Here is an 18,577-nt window from a genome sequence, read left to right as displayed (position 1 = left end):
GTGTGTGTGTGTGTGTGTGTGTGTGTGTGTGTGTGTGTGTGTGTGTGTGTGTGTGTGTGTGTGTGTGTGTGTGTGTGTGTAAGCATAGTCACATCAGGGTAGAAATCTGCAGTAATGCCACGTGTTAGGGTGCCAGCAGTCACAGGTGTTCACAGGTGCATGCCCACATTTTGTGAGTGCATTCCTTATTTGTTAGAGATTTTTGCTTCCTGTATCTGTTTTTGTTGTATTGATCTCTTTGAGCAATTTACAGAACTGATCTTTGAACAATGTGCAGTTTCTTATTATGGACTAGGGATGCGCCGATATACAAATTTCAGCCGATATCGACATCCAATATTAATATTGTTGATTATTGCCGATAACCAGTATTTACCAATATTACACAAACACTAATTATTTATATACGGATACACACAAACACACTTGTGTGTTTTTTTGATACTGTAAAAAACGACCAAAGCGCTGACATGGCTCTCTACTTCAGTTATTCCTGGCTTTGCAGCATTACTATAACGATCATGATCAAACAGATACCATTCGACTAGGGCTGCGCGGTGTATGCCGAAACAGTATAAAGTTGGCCTACGGTAAAAATTTACCGTCTACCATCCTATCGACAGTTATGTTACCGCACCTGTGTCAACAGGGCTGCGAGTGCCGAGACAACTGAGCAGGAGTTCGAAATATCATGAAGAAATTATAGCGTTTTAAAACATGTATAAAGAGAATAACTCCTCAAAATTTCCCCCTCCCGCTGTAGAAAAGTTACGTCGGGATCATCGCGCAGAGCGAAGCTTTAACAACYGCAGTTTTTTCACACCCAATTGTCGGAGAAAAAAACTTGTTTTACAGAGATGATTAAAAAAAAGACGTGAACGTTCTTTCAGTCATAAATCCAACTTGCTAACGTAACAGTCGGCTCTGCTCTGATGATGAAGATGAGCGCATAGCAGAGCAGCAGCAGCTAAGTTCAGCAGGTGGAAGCTCATTGTATGGCAGGCAGATATTAAAGCAAAAATGCTGGTTTTGATTAAGATTCGTTTTCCGCAAAAAAAAGCTCTAAAAATTACATTATCTTTATGTTTTATGATAATATTCTACCACAATATATACCGTTACCGTGAAGGGATTCAGTTTATACCATGATATGAATTTGAGGTCATACCGCCCAGCCCTACACTCGACCAACCGTTTCCCAACCCAAAACTGAAACACAAATGTCAACAAGTGGGCAATTAATATCAGACGTTAATATTGGCCCAGTTTTATCTATCGGACYGATACTGATATGTTAAAAATTACCAACATCGGCCAATGCCGATGTTAATGCCAATATATCGTGCATCCCTAATAAAGACAAACCTTTCCACTTTTGATGTTTGCCTCTTTTGTTGTAGACAAATAGAATCCAGAATTATGACACCTTTCTGATGTTCTGAACTGGACTCCAAACAAGCTGCCCCTAAATTTACTTATAGAACACAAATTAACCAGATTGATTGATGTCGATACTTCATAAAATAAAACATTTTATATAAAAAAGACATTCTAAGTAGTATTCAATAAGTTTCTAACACTTCTCAATTATATGTATATTCTACACTGTATTTGCACATTTGAATTGATTTCAGGACATTTTCATCGTATTATTTTGTACCTTCTTTCTCCCACAGTGGAAACTCACAACCTCCAGTCTCTCCACACCATCCTGTCCACAGGATCTCCCCTCAAACCTCAGAGCTATGATTACGTCTACCGCTGCATCAAGAGCAACGTGCTGCTGGGCTCCATCTCAGGTGACCAACATGACCACCGTATTCTTGTTTTTCTATTCTTGTTTAAGGTTTATTAAATTCATTACTTAAGTGTAAATTACTGTTTTGAGTCTTAAGCCAATTATCCAAACGTTTAGAACTCCAACATTTGATGCAGATGAAAATGTTACAGAAGCTAGTTGCCACTCCACCCCCTTCACTGACTTATCGAGCAGAAAATAAGAATTCTTACTTTTGGAAGAGTGTTACAAAAGCAGTGGATGAGAACCCGTAGCATAAAATAAAAAAAAAAATAGACCATATGAGAGATAAAGTCATTAATATAAAACCTCTGATTGAAAGATATCTAATGAGCTGTAATTTAAAAAAAATGCAAAATCAGGTTTGGTGTTTTGTTTACTTGGTTGTTTTTTATGCTGAAAGGCTTGTAAGAGTAGGAGGACATAAAACACAGTTAGAATAAGACAGTCAGCTTCTTTTCTCAGTAGGTGGGACACTTCTGTCATTCTCTGAAAACAAGCAATGAGCTGTGTGTCAGTTTTGAGTCCATAAACTCAATTTCAAACCTAAACTCCTGTTTTTAACACACATAGGGATTCATTTATGATGCTATGGTAGCAACACAGTATATGTGACACACACACAAAGGGCTGACACAAACAAAAGAAACTTCTAACAGAATCATTTATATGTAACTGTGCATTTTCCTCATTTTCCACACACAGGCCCTCTGAGCCCATTGTGAGTTTGACAGCCCAGTAGCAGCCCAGTACAATGCTATCTGTCTCTTTTCTGTGAGTCCTGAAATGTTTAACATTTAGCACAGCCTTGGGTGACTGACGTTTTACACACACTTATACGCACACACACACATGCATGAGTAACGGCTTGCAGTGACACACAGGCATTGTGAACGACAATCTGATGGGTGTAGCTTGTAAGCCTTAAATGCACGTGCACACAAATGCACGGACACACAAGCTCACATTGACATGCAAGTGGAAAGGCTGGTTGCAAGTGTCAGCCTAAATGTCAATCACAAGGCTAGAATGTGGAGAAAGATGCAGAGGTACTTTACAAACAAAACGTCTTTGGCTTTTTGAAAAAAAAAAATTGTGTTTGCCCATATCTGTGCAGACTACACCTTCACAAATTGCTCACAWTAGCCAACTCGGTACTACTTTACTATAAGGCTCCCCTTATAGATGGCTTATAAAGAGTTTATAGATAGGTTATTAATTCATCTGTAAACACTTTATAAATCATTAATAAATGTATATTATGCAATAATTAAGGACAAAAAAGAGACAAAACTGTCCAGTTTCTTACCAAATAATGAGACAAATCTGTTCACGTACATATTACATCTAAAGGTGCTTATTAAACATTTCAGACTAGGTTACTAGTAAGTACAATAATGACAACAAACACATATTTTAACATATTAATATTGTGTATTGTATATGTGTATTGTGTTACTGTATTATAAATGTCCACAACTGTCAAAGGGAGACTTAAGTGTAATACAGTACACTATTTATTAATGACAAATAAGCATTTATAAATGCCAAAAGTTAGTGTTTAACGTGAAAAATCACAGTTTTTAAAACTTAGTGTTGATTATCAATATTTGCACTTATTGTTCAAACATAACTAATGTCAACAATGATGATGTATCAAAAAAGTAAAAAATGTCACGTTAACACAATACCACCCCACCAAAAATAGTGTACAGTTTTACACTTTACAATAAGGATCCCTTTAATATTTGTGGATATTTATAATGCAGTAATACAGTACAATATTATATGTTAAAATATGTGTTTCCTAATCATTATTGTGCTTACAAGGTAAACTAGTCTGAAACGTTTAATACACAAACAGATTTGGCTCAGTATTTGGAAAGAAACCAGACAGTTTAGTCTCTTTTTTTGTTCTTAATTAATGCATGATAAACACTTATTAATAATTTATAAAGTGTTTACAGATGAATTAATAACCTATCTATAAACTCTTTAAAAGCCATCTATAATGGGAGCCTTATTGTAAAGTGGTACCGCCAACTCTGTATAAATAACACAGTTACAAAAGTCTCTAAGCCAACAAAACATTGCAGCCCCTTCCATCAATTGAGTTGCTCATCCTTGATTTAAAACCTTATTTAAAAGGTGTTTTGGGGAAATCTCTTGGAAACATCTGGCAAGCACTCACAGACTTAACAGCTGTAGTGACTGCATAGAACAAATTAAAATTTCTAGATAAAACACAATTTTCAGCATGCTTTGGTAGGCATTCAGTGTTATTTAATCTGTAGAAAATAGTGACCACAAAACTACAACTGTAGGATCCAGTTTGTAATTATTGTATTATTGTTGGGATTTGTGTGTTGTGTGTGAGTGTGTTAGTCAGAGAAGCAGGTCTCGCCCCTGTCACTTTCCCTCTTCTCACCAAGGGTATCAGCAGGCTGCAACCCTTTTGGCTGCCAGCCGACCTAACCTTGACCCCTGATGTCAACGCTCTCTTTGTGTGTGTGTGTATGTGTGTGTGGTAGGCTTTAACACAACATATGTGCCACTGCGACCACTGGCTGGTGGTCACAGTGGCACATATGTGAAAAAGGGCATTTTATTGCATTCACCTCGTGTTCACGGAGCGTCTTTCTGTGAATCTGTGCACACATTTAAACACGTACTTCATTTTGCAATGGTTCATTTCATTTACAATTTTTATTATTTTAAATTTTTTAATTTCTGTATTATTCAGTGTGTGTACATGTGAGTGCTTGTGTGTGTTCCTACCAGCAGGGATGTCAGATTTATGTTTTCCTTCACTGGGTGATATTAACACTTTCACTGCTTGATACTCTCCATCCTAATATACCTCCATCTGACTACCCATATGTCACTTCCCTGCCCTCCTTGAACTCCAGCTCCTCTTGGTGTGTGTGTGTGTGTGTGTGTGTGTGTGTGTGTGTGTGTGTGTGTGTGTGTGTGTGTGTGTGTGTGTGTGTGTGTGTGTGTGTGTGTGTGTGTGTGTTTCTGCTACAACTAAACTTGTTTGATCGTGCCACTTTCACATATTTTTCTTGTGCAATTCATTCTTTAATAAAAGAACGCATACATAATTTAGCCGCGTAGGTGGTTTGGTTGGTTTGTGGCAGTTTGGGGCTTTGTCTGACCCTGAACAGTCTCAGAGGATGTTTCAGCTTTCATACCTCTATTAACGAAAACCGATTCTCACACAGACATGGATTCAGATAAAAGAAAAAACAAACTGAAGAGCGTTGTTTGGAACATAAGATCAATGTGACAAGTTACCTCCTCGTTCACACGTACGCATGCGCACGGAATATTATGGAAGTCATCTCGAGAAATCCACAGTGACTTTTGGTTTAAAATGTGCTTCTGTGTGTGTGCAGCCATGTCTGTGTGTGCCCACCTATGAAGATGAGAGGAACAATAAGATAATTGCTTATCTTCCCCACTAAAAGTGTGTTTGTGTGTAATCAGAAGGCAAAGTTTCCACTTCCTCCAGGGAGCCAATTAAAGCTCAATAAAGAACCTGGCAGACAGAGAAACCGAGTGTAAAGAACGGATAGAAAAGCAAAAGAGGAGGGAGGAGTGGTAGAAGGGCAGAGAGCAAGGGAACAAGATGGATGGATGTAGTCTGTGATACAGAGAGGAGCGAGGCAGGGAGGCAGAGAGGGAACAATGGGAGGGGAGATGAATAGAATGTGTCAGGAATAGTGGATGATTGGAGGGTAGAAAGAGACAAATGGATGTGTGCCATCATGGCAGTTTTAGGAAGGTGTTTGCAAAGAAGGAAAACTCCTAAATAGGTCAATAAAGGTGGAGCAGCGTGCTATCACCAGCAGTTTACGGAGCAGACTGATACTAGTACAAACAAATGTCCCTAGCTTGGTGTTCACTGGGGATACAGGGATATTTCTGTCAGTGGCAGGACTGTACCTTTCACGTTTTGTAGAAAATGGTCAGAAATTCCCAGCAAAGCATTGTTAGTCTCAGACCTGTTTGAAAGAAATGTTCTAATTTCCTGAAGAGTGCTGACATTTTCCTTGTAGACATTTTCCTTTGTTTGCCATGCAGTAATTGGAATGTTTAAAAGAGCTTACCGTATTTATTCAAGTATAATACATAAAATCAAATCCATAAAATAATCCATAAAGTTGGKGGGTAATACCATACTCGGATAAATATTTTTACTTATGTATTTTAACTGAAATATCGGCTTCATTCACAAAATGCCTGAGTCCGGAAATGAGACTGTGTCGTAAAAAGTCGTTGAAGCGATCTTACCTCTGACACTCCTCCGTGCCTCAAAGCGAGATAATAACAGATCCAGGCAGGCGACATGATGTGAAAAAAAGGGGGGGAAAGTATTCCTGCACCTTAGTAATGATAACAAACTAATGACATTAACGTGTGACCGAGCCGCTCCTGGAACAACAACAAACACATGTTCGTCTGTAATGGCTAGGGTTGGGCAATATTGGCAAAAAGATTAATCACGATTAATTGTGGTATTTAGCCGATAACGATTAATTTGACGATTAATCCCTTGAAGTGCCTGGACACCTTTATGTTCCAGTCAAATGACCAATTTAGTGGGAAATATTTGCTCTTCGTAAAAATCTGTTCCAAATTTTGTCAAAATTACAGACTTCAGGCTGTACATCAAATTTTAAATTGTATTGATAGATAAATAAATTACAGAACTTTTTTTATGTTTGTCATATTTGAAGCGGAGAGGAGGCCCAAGCAGACTGACTGGAGAAATCTCCAGTCAGTCTGCCTGGTTGCATTAATCGTATTAATCGTCAAGTGCCAAAAAATAATTGATTAATGTTTTTCTGACTATTAATCGCGCACGATACGATTATGCCCAACCCTAGTAATGGCTGCCGTCTACCAGTGTTCTGAAAAAGTTTGTATCCCTGAAAAAAACTTTCCCCACCAGACGAGGCGCTCGCGAGTATGAAGTAATCTGCTTTTGCCCCAGAAGACGGCCCAAATCTCATGTGAAGTCTCTGACTTTTATTTTCGCGCCTCCTGGTGGACTGTGTGTAAAATGCCAGAATTCATATGATGCTGCTACAGCTGATAAATATTTGTTGTCAAAATACCTTTTAGTACATATGTTGTTAAAATAAAATGAACAGTCCAATGATCATTTTACTGATATGTATAAAGACTGCAAAGGCTGAAAAATCTTGAAGTCTGTATGAAATTGGAGGTAGTTTGAGGATTAAAATTTTTATGCTTTTTAAGCTCATAAAAGTGGGGGTGGGGGTCGTATTATACAAGATCGTATTATACATGAATAAATACGGTAATTGAAATTTCATGTGTATTACACAGAGCAATGGTGGGCAGAGGTAACCAAAAAGTTAGCTTTACTATCCTAGAATCTTAGCTCCGCTAATGCTAAAYTGCTAAAGACACTGTTGTTAATTTTCTATTGGTTTAATATGAGGGTGAGGGGGTCTTCTGTGGCAAATTGGCCAATCCAAATCAGTTATAGCTCTTCCTAACTTGTGATTTTTCCAGTTTAACCCTTTCAGAATAAAAGCATTTTTTGATCKAATTTGTATTTTTATTGATACCGTTTGAAGTTAGTCAAACAGCAAAACACTTTCTCTACGATATTTTACACATACTCATTTTTTGTATTTTTTTTTTAAATATTGTTGAATGTCATTTTATTTCTTTTGGATGCTCTTAGTTTGAATTTTAGCTTCTAAAGATGCTACATGCTACATACAATTTGACATGTCCAGCACTTCTTGTAAGAGTGGATGGTTTTTTATTTAATTAGGGGGAAATAGCATAAAAATAGAAGTGTAACACTTGTGAAAATTTTAGTGGACCTAAAATTAATAGACGCAGCTCAATCTGTTAACGGTTTCCAAAATWAAGAAAAATCCTAATATGCTAAATAAAAAGTWARTTCTGCTATTAGCAGATTAGCRGCTTTGTGCCCTCTACTGACACAGAGATTATAATAATGTAATAATACCTCTTAAAACTAATGATAGTTAAGTGTTTTTTTAGTTAGTGACACGTTTCATAACCAGTCATAGATTATGGACTATTTGCTTCTTTGGCCGTCTGCTTTACAGCAAAGACAAGAAATCAGGAAACAGATTATTTAGGATAACTGGTGTGAAAATAACTTGTAAGGATGGGCATTACATTGGCTCTGTTTGTGTGGCCAAAATTGTTGATGCATTGTTAACCGTTGGATCAAAAAATGTAGAATAAAAAGTTTGAGTTTTCTTTTTTACTGGGAATTTCATGCATCTTGTGTAAAATGGGAGTTTTATCATTAAGCAAGCGTTGTCGGGTCACATGGTGCATGAGGTCACAAAAATCTGGACTACATGTGGTGGACCGTTGGGGGACTTGGCAGTTCCTCATGAACTGGTACAGATGACARAATTTAGGTTTTTTGGTCAAACACGGTCAAGCAGGTGGTGGATCATAAATTACGCATGAAAAGGCATCGTCGTGTTCCAGTAAAAAATGGACAAGCCCCTTTTTTTTCAAGCGCTGAGGGTCTGAGCCARAGTTTGTAAAAAATGACTCTGAGAAATATTTTTGCCTCATTTTGTGTTCCCTCTGAATAAAATAAAATGGAATGATAGAAATTGAATAAAATCTAATTCTGGAAAAGAAACATTTTGTCTAAAAAGGAYATGTTTTCAAACCGTAGTGTTTCTTGGGACTATCAAGAACTATAACTGTTCAGTTTTTACATGTCACATTACATCAAGAGAGAAAAATATCCCCTAATGAAAGTTGGGCCCATTCCTAGTTATATGACTGATGTGTGTGTTTGGAACAGGATAGGTTAAATTATGCAGGTCTAAAAATAATGCACCAAAAGCTGATGTTTGAGTCTTTTAGCGTGAGAAATAACCGTTTTATTACTGTCTTTGCCCAAAAATGCAAACAAGTGGAAAAAAAAACTTAAAAAAACTGTTTAACTATGAGCCTAACTTAAAAGTATAAAACCTTTTTGTGTCTTCAAAATATCTCCGTAAACTTCAATGGTTATTTAATAAAAGTTGTGAAATATTGCCAGGTCTAGACAGTCATCGGCACGATTCACTTCACTAACACTTAGTGTATTTTTTCTSTCTTTCTCCTTTTTTCCCAGGTGGCACTGACATTGTGTCATGTTTCATGGGTCAGAACCCAACAGTTCCAGTGTATCGGGGAGAAATCCAATCAAGGAATCTTGGTATGGCTGTAGAAGCCTGGAGCCTTGACGGTAAGACAGTGGGGGGGACAAAATGATGGAAATTCTTCAGATCTATTCATAAATTTTTTTCTGTTAAAAGCCCATGGGCTGTTGAGCTGTAAGAACGTTGCGATATAGTTTAAATTGATTAACGTTCATATTTAAGCTCCGAGAAATCTACATGTGTTTAAAACAAGAGTGACAGTAGCTGAAAAATTGCAGGAGTAAAAATATCTGTTCCTGGATAAATAACTATACAAAAAAAAATCCCCATAAAGATTTGTTTTCTTATGTGTTTTAAAAGCTTCCTTCTGTAAGCTGCACTGGCAGGTCTCTGCCACCTTAAAGAAAAATAAACTGAGGGCTCATTTGAAGGGACTTTTGCAGGAACATTTTAGGATTATTGCTCAAGTCTATAACACTGTCCTGAAGGAGTTTAGTGTTAAAGTATAAAAGCACACTGAAGTGTATTGGGTTTTCTCAGAGTGGTGTATATACTCTGTACCTTTATATGGCTGTATTAATGCCTTTGCATCCAACTTTACTGTGCATTTGCCATAAGATAAAGTTGAAAAYCTATTTTATGTCTGGAAAAAAAACTGGTTTATGTGTATCTGAGTGGGTTGTGTTTGGATGTTAACAGGTAAGCCTGTTTGGGAAGAGAGTGGAGAACTTGTCTGCCTGAAGCCGATCCCCTGTCAACCGACTCATTTCTGGAATGACGAGAACGGGAGCAAATATCATAAAGCCTACTTTTCTACGTTTCCTGGTAAACACAATCATTTTTACTGAAAACCTAACTGTGTAACACAATCTAATGCTTCGTAGAGAGATGTTTTCTGGTGTTATGGTATTGTGTGAATGCTGACTCAGCATTGTGTAAATCCAAACCACTATGACTGTGAAACACACTCACAGCAGTTTGTTGTTTTGCAGTCAAACTACTTCCACTTCAGCACATTTACTCTTTTTGTTGTCTTATTTAGCTTTCAGCTATTGCTTTACTAATTTTAGYTTTGCTAATTTATCTCTTTTCTGTTTGCCGACCACAGTCATTTAGCAGTCAGCATTAAAACTCCTCTACTTTAATATTTTTGTTCTTTCCCTCCAGGGGTGTGGGCTCACGGAGATTACTGTAAAATCAACTCGAAGACAGGAGGCATCATCATGCTAGGCAGAAGGTCAGCTGCCAGTTGTTGATCATTTATTGCTAAAACTCACTTCTTTATTGGCCAGTACTGTTGGACAGGTTTGAATGCTATTGGAACATTTGTTTAAACCTTTGTTTTGTTTTGTGTTTTTGCAGCGATGGTACGCTGAACCCTAACGGAGTCCGTTTTGGGAGCTCTGAGATCTACAACATAGGTAACTAGAAGCACTCGGAGAGTGCAAACCTCCGCCAAGTCCAATTTCCCCCATCCTGTAATAGAGTAAATGCACAAAAGCAGAGAAGGAAACACATTTGCTGAATAAGTTCTGATGTAGCGAACATTTAAGCAGGCAGTATGCACGGGATTTCTTCCCGGTGGAGTCCAATGTGAAAAAAAAAAAGAATAAAGTCAGACTTGTCACCCAACGTTATTGTTGAAAGCTTTCGCATCGGTGCTACGTGATTCAAAAAAGCAGAGWWTTCATCACGCATGTAGTCACACAGACACACACGCGTCTTCCTATGTTTGTGAGAAACACACACAGCGGTCACAACCACGCTCTGCGCATTCTTTTTTCCACAAAGTTTGGCCACCGCGYCACTCCTCTTCCTCAGTCTTCATCGATCTGTGTACAAGCCTGCTGACAATGTGGTGTGTTTGAGGAAATGGGAAAAATAGGTTTCATGGTGCAGTCACGCACTTCGTGGTCACAAAACGTTCTCTAAATGCTCACCAAATGCATAAAAATGCGCACATAATGGCAAGAATTATTCATCATTACATCTGGTTTTAACATTACTTTTATAAAGTTTGAAGTCCAAACACAGAACTGTCACAGTTTTTTGCAGAAGCCCTGTGAAAGCATCACAGCTTTGCTGATCTCAGAGTGTTAAAAGAAAAAAAATTCCTRTATCYKCATYGTKATCCGGAACATCACCAAAATTTATTGGTGTGTTCCTTGGCCCAGTACCCACATGTGCTKTAAATGTCATGACAATCMGWCCRCAAGTRTTTGAGTAATGTTGCCCACAGACAGAACGACAGACAGACATAYGCGACCGAAAACACTACCTCGCCGTTAGTGGAGGTAAATATTAAAGGTGGACTGAGTTGTAGTGATAACACGGGACGGTAAGAGAAAGCTTAAAGATTTTWATGAACTAAAGTCGAGTTGTGGATCTTTTTTTGTTTGATTAATTATTACTTTTTTACCGTGCATTATAAAGTAAGAAAAGCCGGATTTCTCTCCTACAGAAAAGGTGTTTTGGCGCTTGATTCCGAGACTGTTCTTTGAATCTTTTCTTTGCCTTTTCTCTTTGCTTCACACCTCCTCTGTTATCAGTCCTTCTCATCTGCTCTTCTCATTTTTGATTTGCGTCCTCCTCTTCTGCCTCTTTTCTTGCAGTGGAGGCTTTCGAGGAAGTGTCAGACAGTCTTTGTGTCCCCCAGTACAACGCAGACGGAGAAGAGCGAGTGATTTTGTTCCTAAAGATGGCACCCGGGAAGCTCTTCTGTCCAGAGTTGGTGACAAAGATTAAAGGAGCCATCAGAAAAGCTTTGTCTGCCCGACACACCCCTGCCTTGCTGCTGGAAACCAAAGACATTCCTGTAAGACAAAAATATGAATATGCGACATGAGCCTGTCAGCCTATTCTGCAGGAGTCAGTCATGACTTGACTGACAGCTGCCTTTTCATCTCTCTGCAGTACACCATCAGTGGTAAGAAGGTGGAGGTGGCCGTGAAGCAGGTTCTTGCCGGGCGTGAAGTGGCACAAAGAGGAGCGTTCTCCAACCCGGCCTCACTGGACCTCTACAAGAACATTCCAGAGCTGCAAAACTATTAGAGATGAAACTGGACAGAGTGAGCGGGAAGATCTGCAAATCACAACCTTCTAGAGTCGTTTCCAACATAATTAAAGCTAGTTTACAGAATAGGGCAAACTGCAGAATATGGAGACATTTTGAGGTTTATGTTCCTGGGGAGGGAAAAAAGAAAAATATTTATGTTTTATTAAATGATGGAATGAGGCAGGGGAAAAACTTTAAAAATAAAAAAAGCATGAGGCACACTAGTCCATAGGCTTGCCTTTTAARAACACCATTATGCAGCTCTTAGTCAGCCGTGTTGTAATGTAAAACTACATTAAGCTTTAGGTGGGGTATGATGTTCACAACAGCGTTTGGGAATAAGTTTATGCTCTAAAACTAGCAAAGAAAAAAGTTAAGCGAAGCATTGAGCGCTTTGCTTCACGTTCTCAATTTAATTCTTATCATCTATTGGAGAATCGTTATCTTTCTGCGTCATCTGCTTCTAACCCCAAAGCCAGTTCTGTGCGGAGATCAGAATATAATCTGTGGAGATGTGGAGATAAATACACACAGAGTGTGCAGGATTAACACCTGAGCTTGGCTCATGTCACCATATCATTATTATATGGTGTTTTGTTAGTGTATGTATGTGTGTCTGAATGAATATATATATAGTATACATAAGATATGARGATTGATGTATATTTTTAAACCATGAATTTGAATTTATAATTGTGTGTTTAAAGATAGTTACCCAAACTCAACCAAAGTGACTTTAGGATTTTAGAGGAATCGAACACAGAAGCTGAAGTTTGCTCGACTGAACTAGAAATTCACCTTTTAAAGAACTCGTCTAACAGAACTATTTTCTTTCCAAATTTGTAGTGAAACTTAGCCTTTTTCCAATGGAGACCAACACTACTGACTAATGTTGAAGGGAAGCGTTCATCCTTCAGACTGGATGTTATTTATTAAGCCATCGCACCGTTTAGCTGAGTTAAAGATTGATCTGACAGAACAYGAATGTTCACTTCATCACAAAAGACTGTATTTGTCAGCTGTATTCCATGTGTGTTCGTACTTTTAAAACAATGTATTACCTTATCTACAGGCTGTTTTTACACGGGAAAAAAGAACTATTTATGCATAAAAAAAGCTTTATGTGTGAGGTACAACCTTGAGGAATAGAACGGTCAACTTTATTGGTCAGAATGAACTGTTGAGAAATCACATGTACAAATGTCAGAGATGCACAAGCATCAAACATCAGAAAAAAAAGTTAAATGCTTAAAACAAAACATTAATCACATGTTATCCGAAACCTAAACTTTTCTGAAGTCCAGCCATATTTGCTTCTTAAATTAGACTAACATTTAAAAAAGTTTTTCATTGTAATGTGAAGTGACTTCAACTAGCACRATAAAAACAATGTTTTTAAGACTGGATCCTCTGGTTGATGATGTGCATTATAGGGTCATAAAACATTATTTGTTTGAAAATAAATACATTAAAAGCTCTGAAAGGTACATGTAATTTCTCAAAGCCRAATTGATTTATTAACAAAAGAAACAAAAAGACTGGGATTATGTTTGGTCAACTTTGCACTTTAGGACAGTATTTATGGTGAAACATGTTGAATCTACTGCTCTATGTGTTTATGTATGTTTTTTTAATTTGAATTAAAGTGTCTTATACTAAGTCAAAAGTTTAAAATAATCAGGCGTTACATGTTTTTGTTCTGTTATTGTCRCTTTTAGAGAATTAATGAAATTTATTGATTTTTTTCCTTTTGTTTTAGTTCATAGAAACTAGTTCAACCAACTTCTTTGGATTTTTTTCCCACCATCCATAATTTATTCTTTCACACAACAGAATAACAATGGCTATTGTCAAGTCCCATTTAGRAGGAATATTTGTATAAAACAGTCCCTTTTAAAGAAAATTTGTTTCAAACTGGGTGGATTTTCTGGTAGACAGTTTTGACCCACCAAATAAAACGAGGCCAGTCTGAAAGCAAACAATCGGTTCCAAAACTTGAGCCTTTAATTCTCGTTGGAGATTTACAGTGAGTGCATCCATGTTGTTTTCCCGAGATAAACATTTTATCCCCAGCTTTCAAGACACTTCATGCCCCGTGAGCCGTACACGAGTTTGAAGTAAATATTTATGTTTGAGACTTTTTAAAATGCCTACTTCTGATTTCTAACTCAAAATGACATTTTTTAATTTTCTTTTCCTTTTTTTTAAGTAGCTGCCAAAGTCTTAAACAGTATTGCTTAGTTATAATTTATTTTCCATCAGTTACTAATGTGACCACTGACTGATGAACTGAGAGTTTACCTCCTAACAATCACACCTGTTGTAAACAGGAAATACATTCTGAACTTATAGAGAAAAATGGACAAACTAGAGGTCTTGGAGCAACTTCAGCAAAGGCCAAACTAGAATTATTCAAAAGTTAAATAATCTCAACAAGTGCAGTTTTTTAGTGATGTTTCTGCTCTGCAGTGAACAGAACCTACTAAACAAGAGCCAAGCAAAATCTAAAGCAACACCCAGCTCATTAATAGTGGTTAATTCTGGTAGAAAGGTATCAGAAAAAAAGATGTATTTATGAGCATCAAAATTCAACCAAGAAGCAAAGGTTTTAAAGTGGTTTTATCACCTTTTCCTTTTAAATTACATGGAAACTCTGGTCTGTTTGTTCCTTATCTTCACATGGCAGGATGCTCTTTAAACTTACTGACCATAAGGTGAAAGAGCTGGATAAACAAATCTCATCCATCGAGGCCACATATCTCAATTTCCAGGACTTGAAGAACATCCTATCAGCGTCTGGTTACCAGAATTCAAAGATCTTCAGATATGCTCCATTTGCTGTGTCTGAGCTAAGGTTTTAATAAAGCAACACTGATGTTGAAGCTTGCAGCACACGTGTAGTTCAGATAAAGAATAATAAAAAACCCGAGCACTGGAAAAAGCAGAGGAAAACTTTTCTGTGCGAATGTTCAAGGCATATTTCATGCCTGCGTATTTTTGTGCAAATGTAAAAGCCACTCATTTTGATAGATGGATGGCTTTTTTCAGAAGTAAACTTGGCAGTTTTAAAGATCTCTATAACGTTTACACAGTTAAGTGTGAACACTCAGACCTGTCAGTTGCATTTGAGGGAAAAAAAGGATAAAAATAGAAAATGTGAGATTTGGATGCTCAAATCCTGTCATTCTGGTGAAGAACGAGAAGCGCAGGAAGAGAGAAAGACGGGGGATCTGGATACAGAGTTGAGCAGTCAGGGGTGAACAGCAGGTGGCAAACTAAACCGTTTGCCAAATTCACAAATAACAACCGTACGATACACATCAGTGTGAGGTGCCTTTCACTCCAACTGAGAGTTGCTTCATTTTTCACCTCAATAAGTTAATCATTAATACAGTTTAAAGGAAGTCGGTCTCAAACATGAGTTGGGATGGTTCAAACTAATGACACACTCTGTGTTTTACTTAAGCTTTTCTCACATCAYGCATCATGGAACAATGAAAACATGGCATTAATACAGATTTTAATCTGGCTTTCTCTGCATTTGTGTAAAATGTAGAAACGGTGCCTGAGCTACGATCAAGCAACTCTTGGGGCGCCAAGTGTAATAAAAATGTGAAAAATATCACCAACATATTTTTCATTATTTGGCTCACTTTTTGGGTGTTGAATTTTTTATCCTAACATTTTATTGTTATTTAGCTCACTGTTCTTACATTTAGCTAATTTTTGCTAAATGTTAAATTTAAATGTTAAAAAATATATATTTAAAAGCTAATCCTAAATCTAAATGTTTAAATCTAAAAGTAAAAGTTAAACGTTAAATGTTGAAGTTCACATTTAGGTATTTTGGAATGGAGTTGGGGCTCAGCTCACCTTCCAACGTCATATTATCATTAGCAGCATTAGAAGCGCTAGCAGACATTAACGTCAGATAACCAGGATGATGTCATCATCCTGCGACAAACATCAACAATGGCTGCTGCTAGCCACCTAATAATAATATAACATTTAAAATTTAAATTCAAAATGAGTTCATAAAATCCCATATGGGTACCTGTGGTCCAGCAGTTTAAAATGCAGCTCAGACACCAGCCATAACTGCAAATTTGCTTTCTGGAAAGCTTTTGCTGCATTGGAGCATTAGTGGTTGCTATTGTCTCAGAATGATGATGTCATAACTTGAGCTGAGCACCAATAGCGAAAGCTGTGTTCCATTCCAAAATACCTAAATGTGACTTAACTTCAACATTTAAGGGTTAGCTTTTGCGTTTAGATTTAAACATTTAGATTTAGGATTTAATATTTAAATATATTGTTTAAACATTTAAATTTATCATTCAGTAAAAATTAGCTAAATGTAAGAACAGTGAGCTAAATAACAATAAAATATTAGTGGGAACATTTTTAACACTCAAAAAGTGAACTAAATAAAAAAAATATGTTAGTGAAATTGTTTAATATTTAATTTTACACTTATCACCCTATATACAAATGCCTCAACTTCAAACCATGCTTATTTCTATGTAATAGTATTTGTATTATTTTTAAAGGAAGCCAAGTTAACATATTGTATTGTATTTTAAAAGGAAATTTGTGTATGTTGTAGCAAAAGTTCAAAGCAGTGCAGAAAATTTGTATTGTTGTAAACTTTTGAGACTTCCTAACTTTTTGAACAGAAGTAATGTAACAAAAATAAAAATAAAAATCACAAAAAGCACTATTTTTATTACTTTAAAATAAAACAGCTAAACATTCAATCAATATAACTTTCAGCTTNTATATATATATATCCTTTGTCAAATATTCTGGACATTTGTTGCACAAGCATTTTTAAATAAAAGCAACCTCGTGTCTACTCCAAAGAAATACGTGCACGACTGCCTGATTCATTTCAATCCCCTCCTTTTTTTCTGCATGTCCCCATCTCCCTTTTATGAAGCTGCTGCAGAGAGAAACAGACGGTAACCGGAAACGTCAAAGGAAAGAGGGAAAATTAGGAGTGATGGAGGAAGAAGCAGCCAGGGAGAAGAAGAAAGCCGAGTTTAATAATCAGCTGGAGACAGGTGAGGCAACAAACTGGAATCAAGGAGGCAAACTGGGAAAAAAGGAGAGAAATGAAAGAGAAAGAGACCAAACTTTTACTGAAGTCAAACTAAGCTCGGCCACAAACGCCATGAACAGTTTTATTCTACTTGTCAATCTCTGCCTGTGTTTTAATGGGACTGCTCAGCTGTAGGTGGTTTCCTACTTGGTCCACACAAGCATCTCTCACTTTTTTTTTGCTTTCACAGCTTGGTTCTTGTTATTTGGGCAAAGTGTGTGTGTTTGTCTAGTAATGATTGATTTTTTAACGTGCCAGTTAAACAGCTTGAGACATCCTGCCTTTTTAGACAGTTTTGGTTGTAACATGATGCAGTTTTCACAGTTTTCTTACATGTTGGGATCAATTCTGAGACATTTTGTGAGTATACTGCATTTACAAAAACACCTGCCAAAGTTTTTGGGGTGTCTGTAGCTGAGAGTCATTCACAACAAGTGATACTTACTGTCTAAGATCTTTATTTGAAACGTGAGCATAAGCTCATGGAGTTACACATGATTACTATGTGTATTTTTTCAAGGAAAGCTTGGCCTTTAATGTAATGTACAGTTTACAAAGTTTTGAGTTGTTTCCTTTTAATGCTGTGCTACAGCTGACCGAACAAAGCTGTGTCTCCCAACAGCTGTTCTGAGTTTTCACACCTGGAATTTCAGCGCGATAATACGGTGCCTTTTGTGTTTTGTCAGAATCGGATCACTGACTTCTGAAATCTCATGTTTGATTGTGAGACAGACACAGCTGGGTGCGGACAGATGGAAACGTGGACAAATCGATGAGTGAGAAAAACATATGAAGGCAGAAACTGGTAGGGCGAGGAAGGAGAGGAGGCAGTGTAGCAGAAAGTTAGTGATGAAGCTGCGGTTTTCTACTGTAAGCTGCCATTTACAGAGAGGCTACAGTTCTTCGCAGTGGAATAGTTCTGTTGGCAAATAACCCAGTAAATGGGCATTTTTCCTCTTTGAAGATAATTACTAAAATCAGACATCTTACATAAAAAACAAATCACGAAGTTAGAGGTTTGAAACTCCTTTTTTAACAAACAAAAGATAAAACAATAAACTGCATCATGCAAAATCCATGTTTTTTTTTGGCACCACGCCAGCCTCCGCCTCTTCTTCTTTCCCTTTTTAATTACTCAATAGAACAACACGCACCAACAGTACATCTGGGGGTGGGGGTGGGGGTGTCAGGGTCTTTATTCCCATCCCGTTCCCCGACTGCCATTTGGGGAGGGAGTCCTGAAGAAGGGCGGGCCGCCGGGTGCGGTCCTGGGCTGTGGGTGGGCTTGGGGCTTGGATGGTCGCCGGGGGCGGGGCTGGCTCTCCRTCYYYCCTGGTGCTGCTTGGTCTCCTGAGGTGTGGCTCTTGGTTCCTGTGGGTGGTCCCCTGGCGGTGCACTTGGTCGTTGGCGGTGTGGTGGGGTGGTCATGGGTGTGG

At 37.6% G+C, this 18,577-nt stretch overlaps 2 protein-coding genes across 2 annotated transcripts in view; both read left to right on the top strand.

Moving 5' to 3' along the window:
• Positions 1 to 13,717, top strand: part of aacs (acetoacetyl-CoA synthetase) — a 46,563-nt gene extending 32,846 nt beyond the window's left edge. The window contains exons 12-18 of the mRNA XM_014011719.1: positions 1,677 to 1,799; positions 8,958 to 9,071; positions 9,685 to 9,810; positions 10,153 to 10,222; positions 10,348 to 10,406; positions 11,598 to 11,800; positions 11,899 to 13,717. Coding sequence (XP_013867173.1) covers positions 1,677 to 1,799; positions 8,958 to 9,071; positions 9,685 to 9,810; positions 10,153 to 10,222; positions 10,348 to 10,406; positions 11,598 to 11,800; positions 11,899 to 12,036 — 833 coding nt within the window. The 3' untranslated portion in view covers positions 12,037 to 13,717. The remainder of the gene's footprint in view (positions 1 to 1,676; positions 1,800 to 8,957; positions 9,072 to 9,684; positions 9,811 to 10,152; positions 10,223 to 10,347; positions 10,407 to 11,597; positions 11,801 to 11,898) is intronic.
• A 3,266-nt stretch (positions 13,718 to 16,983) lies between these two features.
• Positions 16,984 to 18,577, top strand: part of LOC106519871 (transmembrane protein 132D-like) — a gene marked incomplete at its 3' end in the record, with an annotated part of 206,719 nt that continues 205,125 nt past the window's right edge. The window contains 1 exon segment of the mRNA XM_014011718.1: positions 16,984 to 17,103. Within this exon segment, the coding sequence (XP_013867172.1) occupies positions 17,043 to 17,103 (61 nt within the window).

This window comes from Austrofundulus limnaeus, unplaced genomic scaffold (genome assembly GCF_001266775.1).
Source record: "Austrofundulus limnaeus strain Quisiro unplaced genomic scaffold, Austrofundulus_limnaeus-1.0 Scaffold84, whole genome shotgun sequence".
Taxonomy (NCBI): domain Eukaryota; kingdom Metazoa; phylum Chordata; class Actinopteri; order Cyprinodontiformes; family Rivulidae; genus Austrofundulus; species Austrofundulus limnaeus.
The sequence above is the reverse complement of the archived record's forward strand: the minus strand, read 5'-3'. Positions and strand labels throughout refer to the sequence as shown.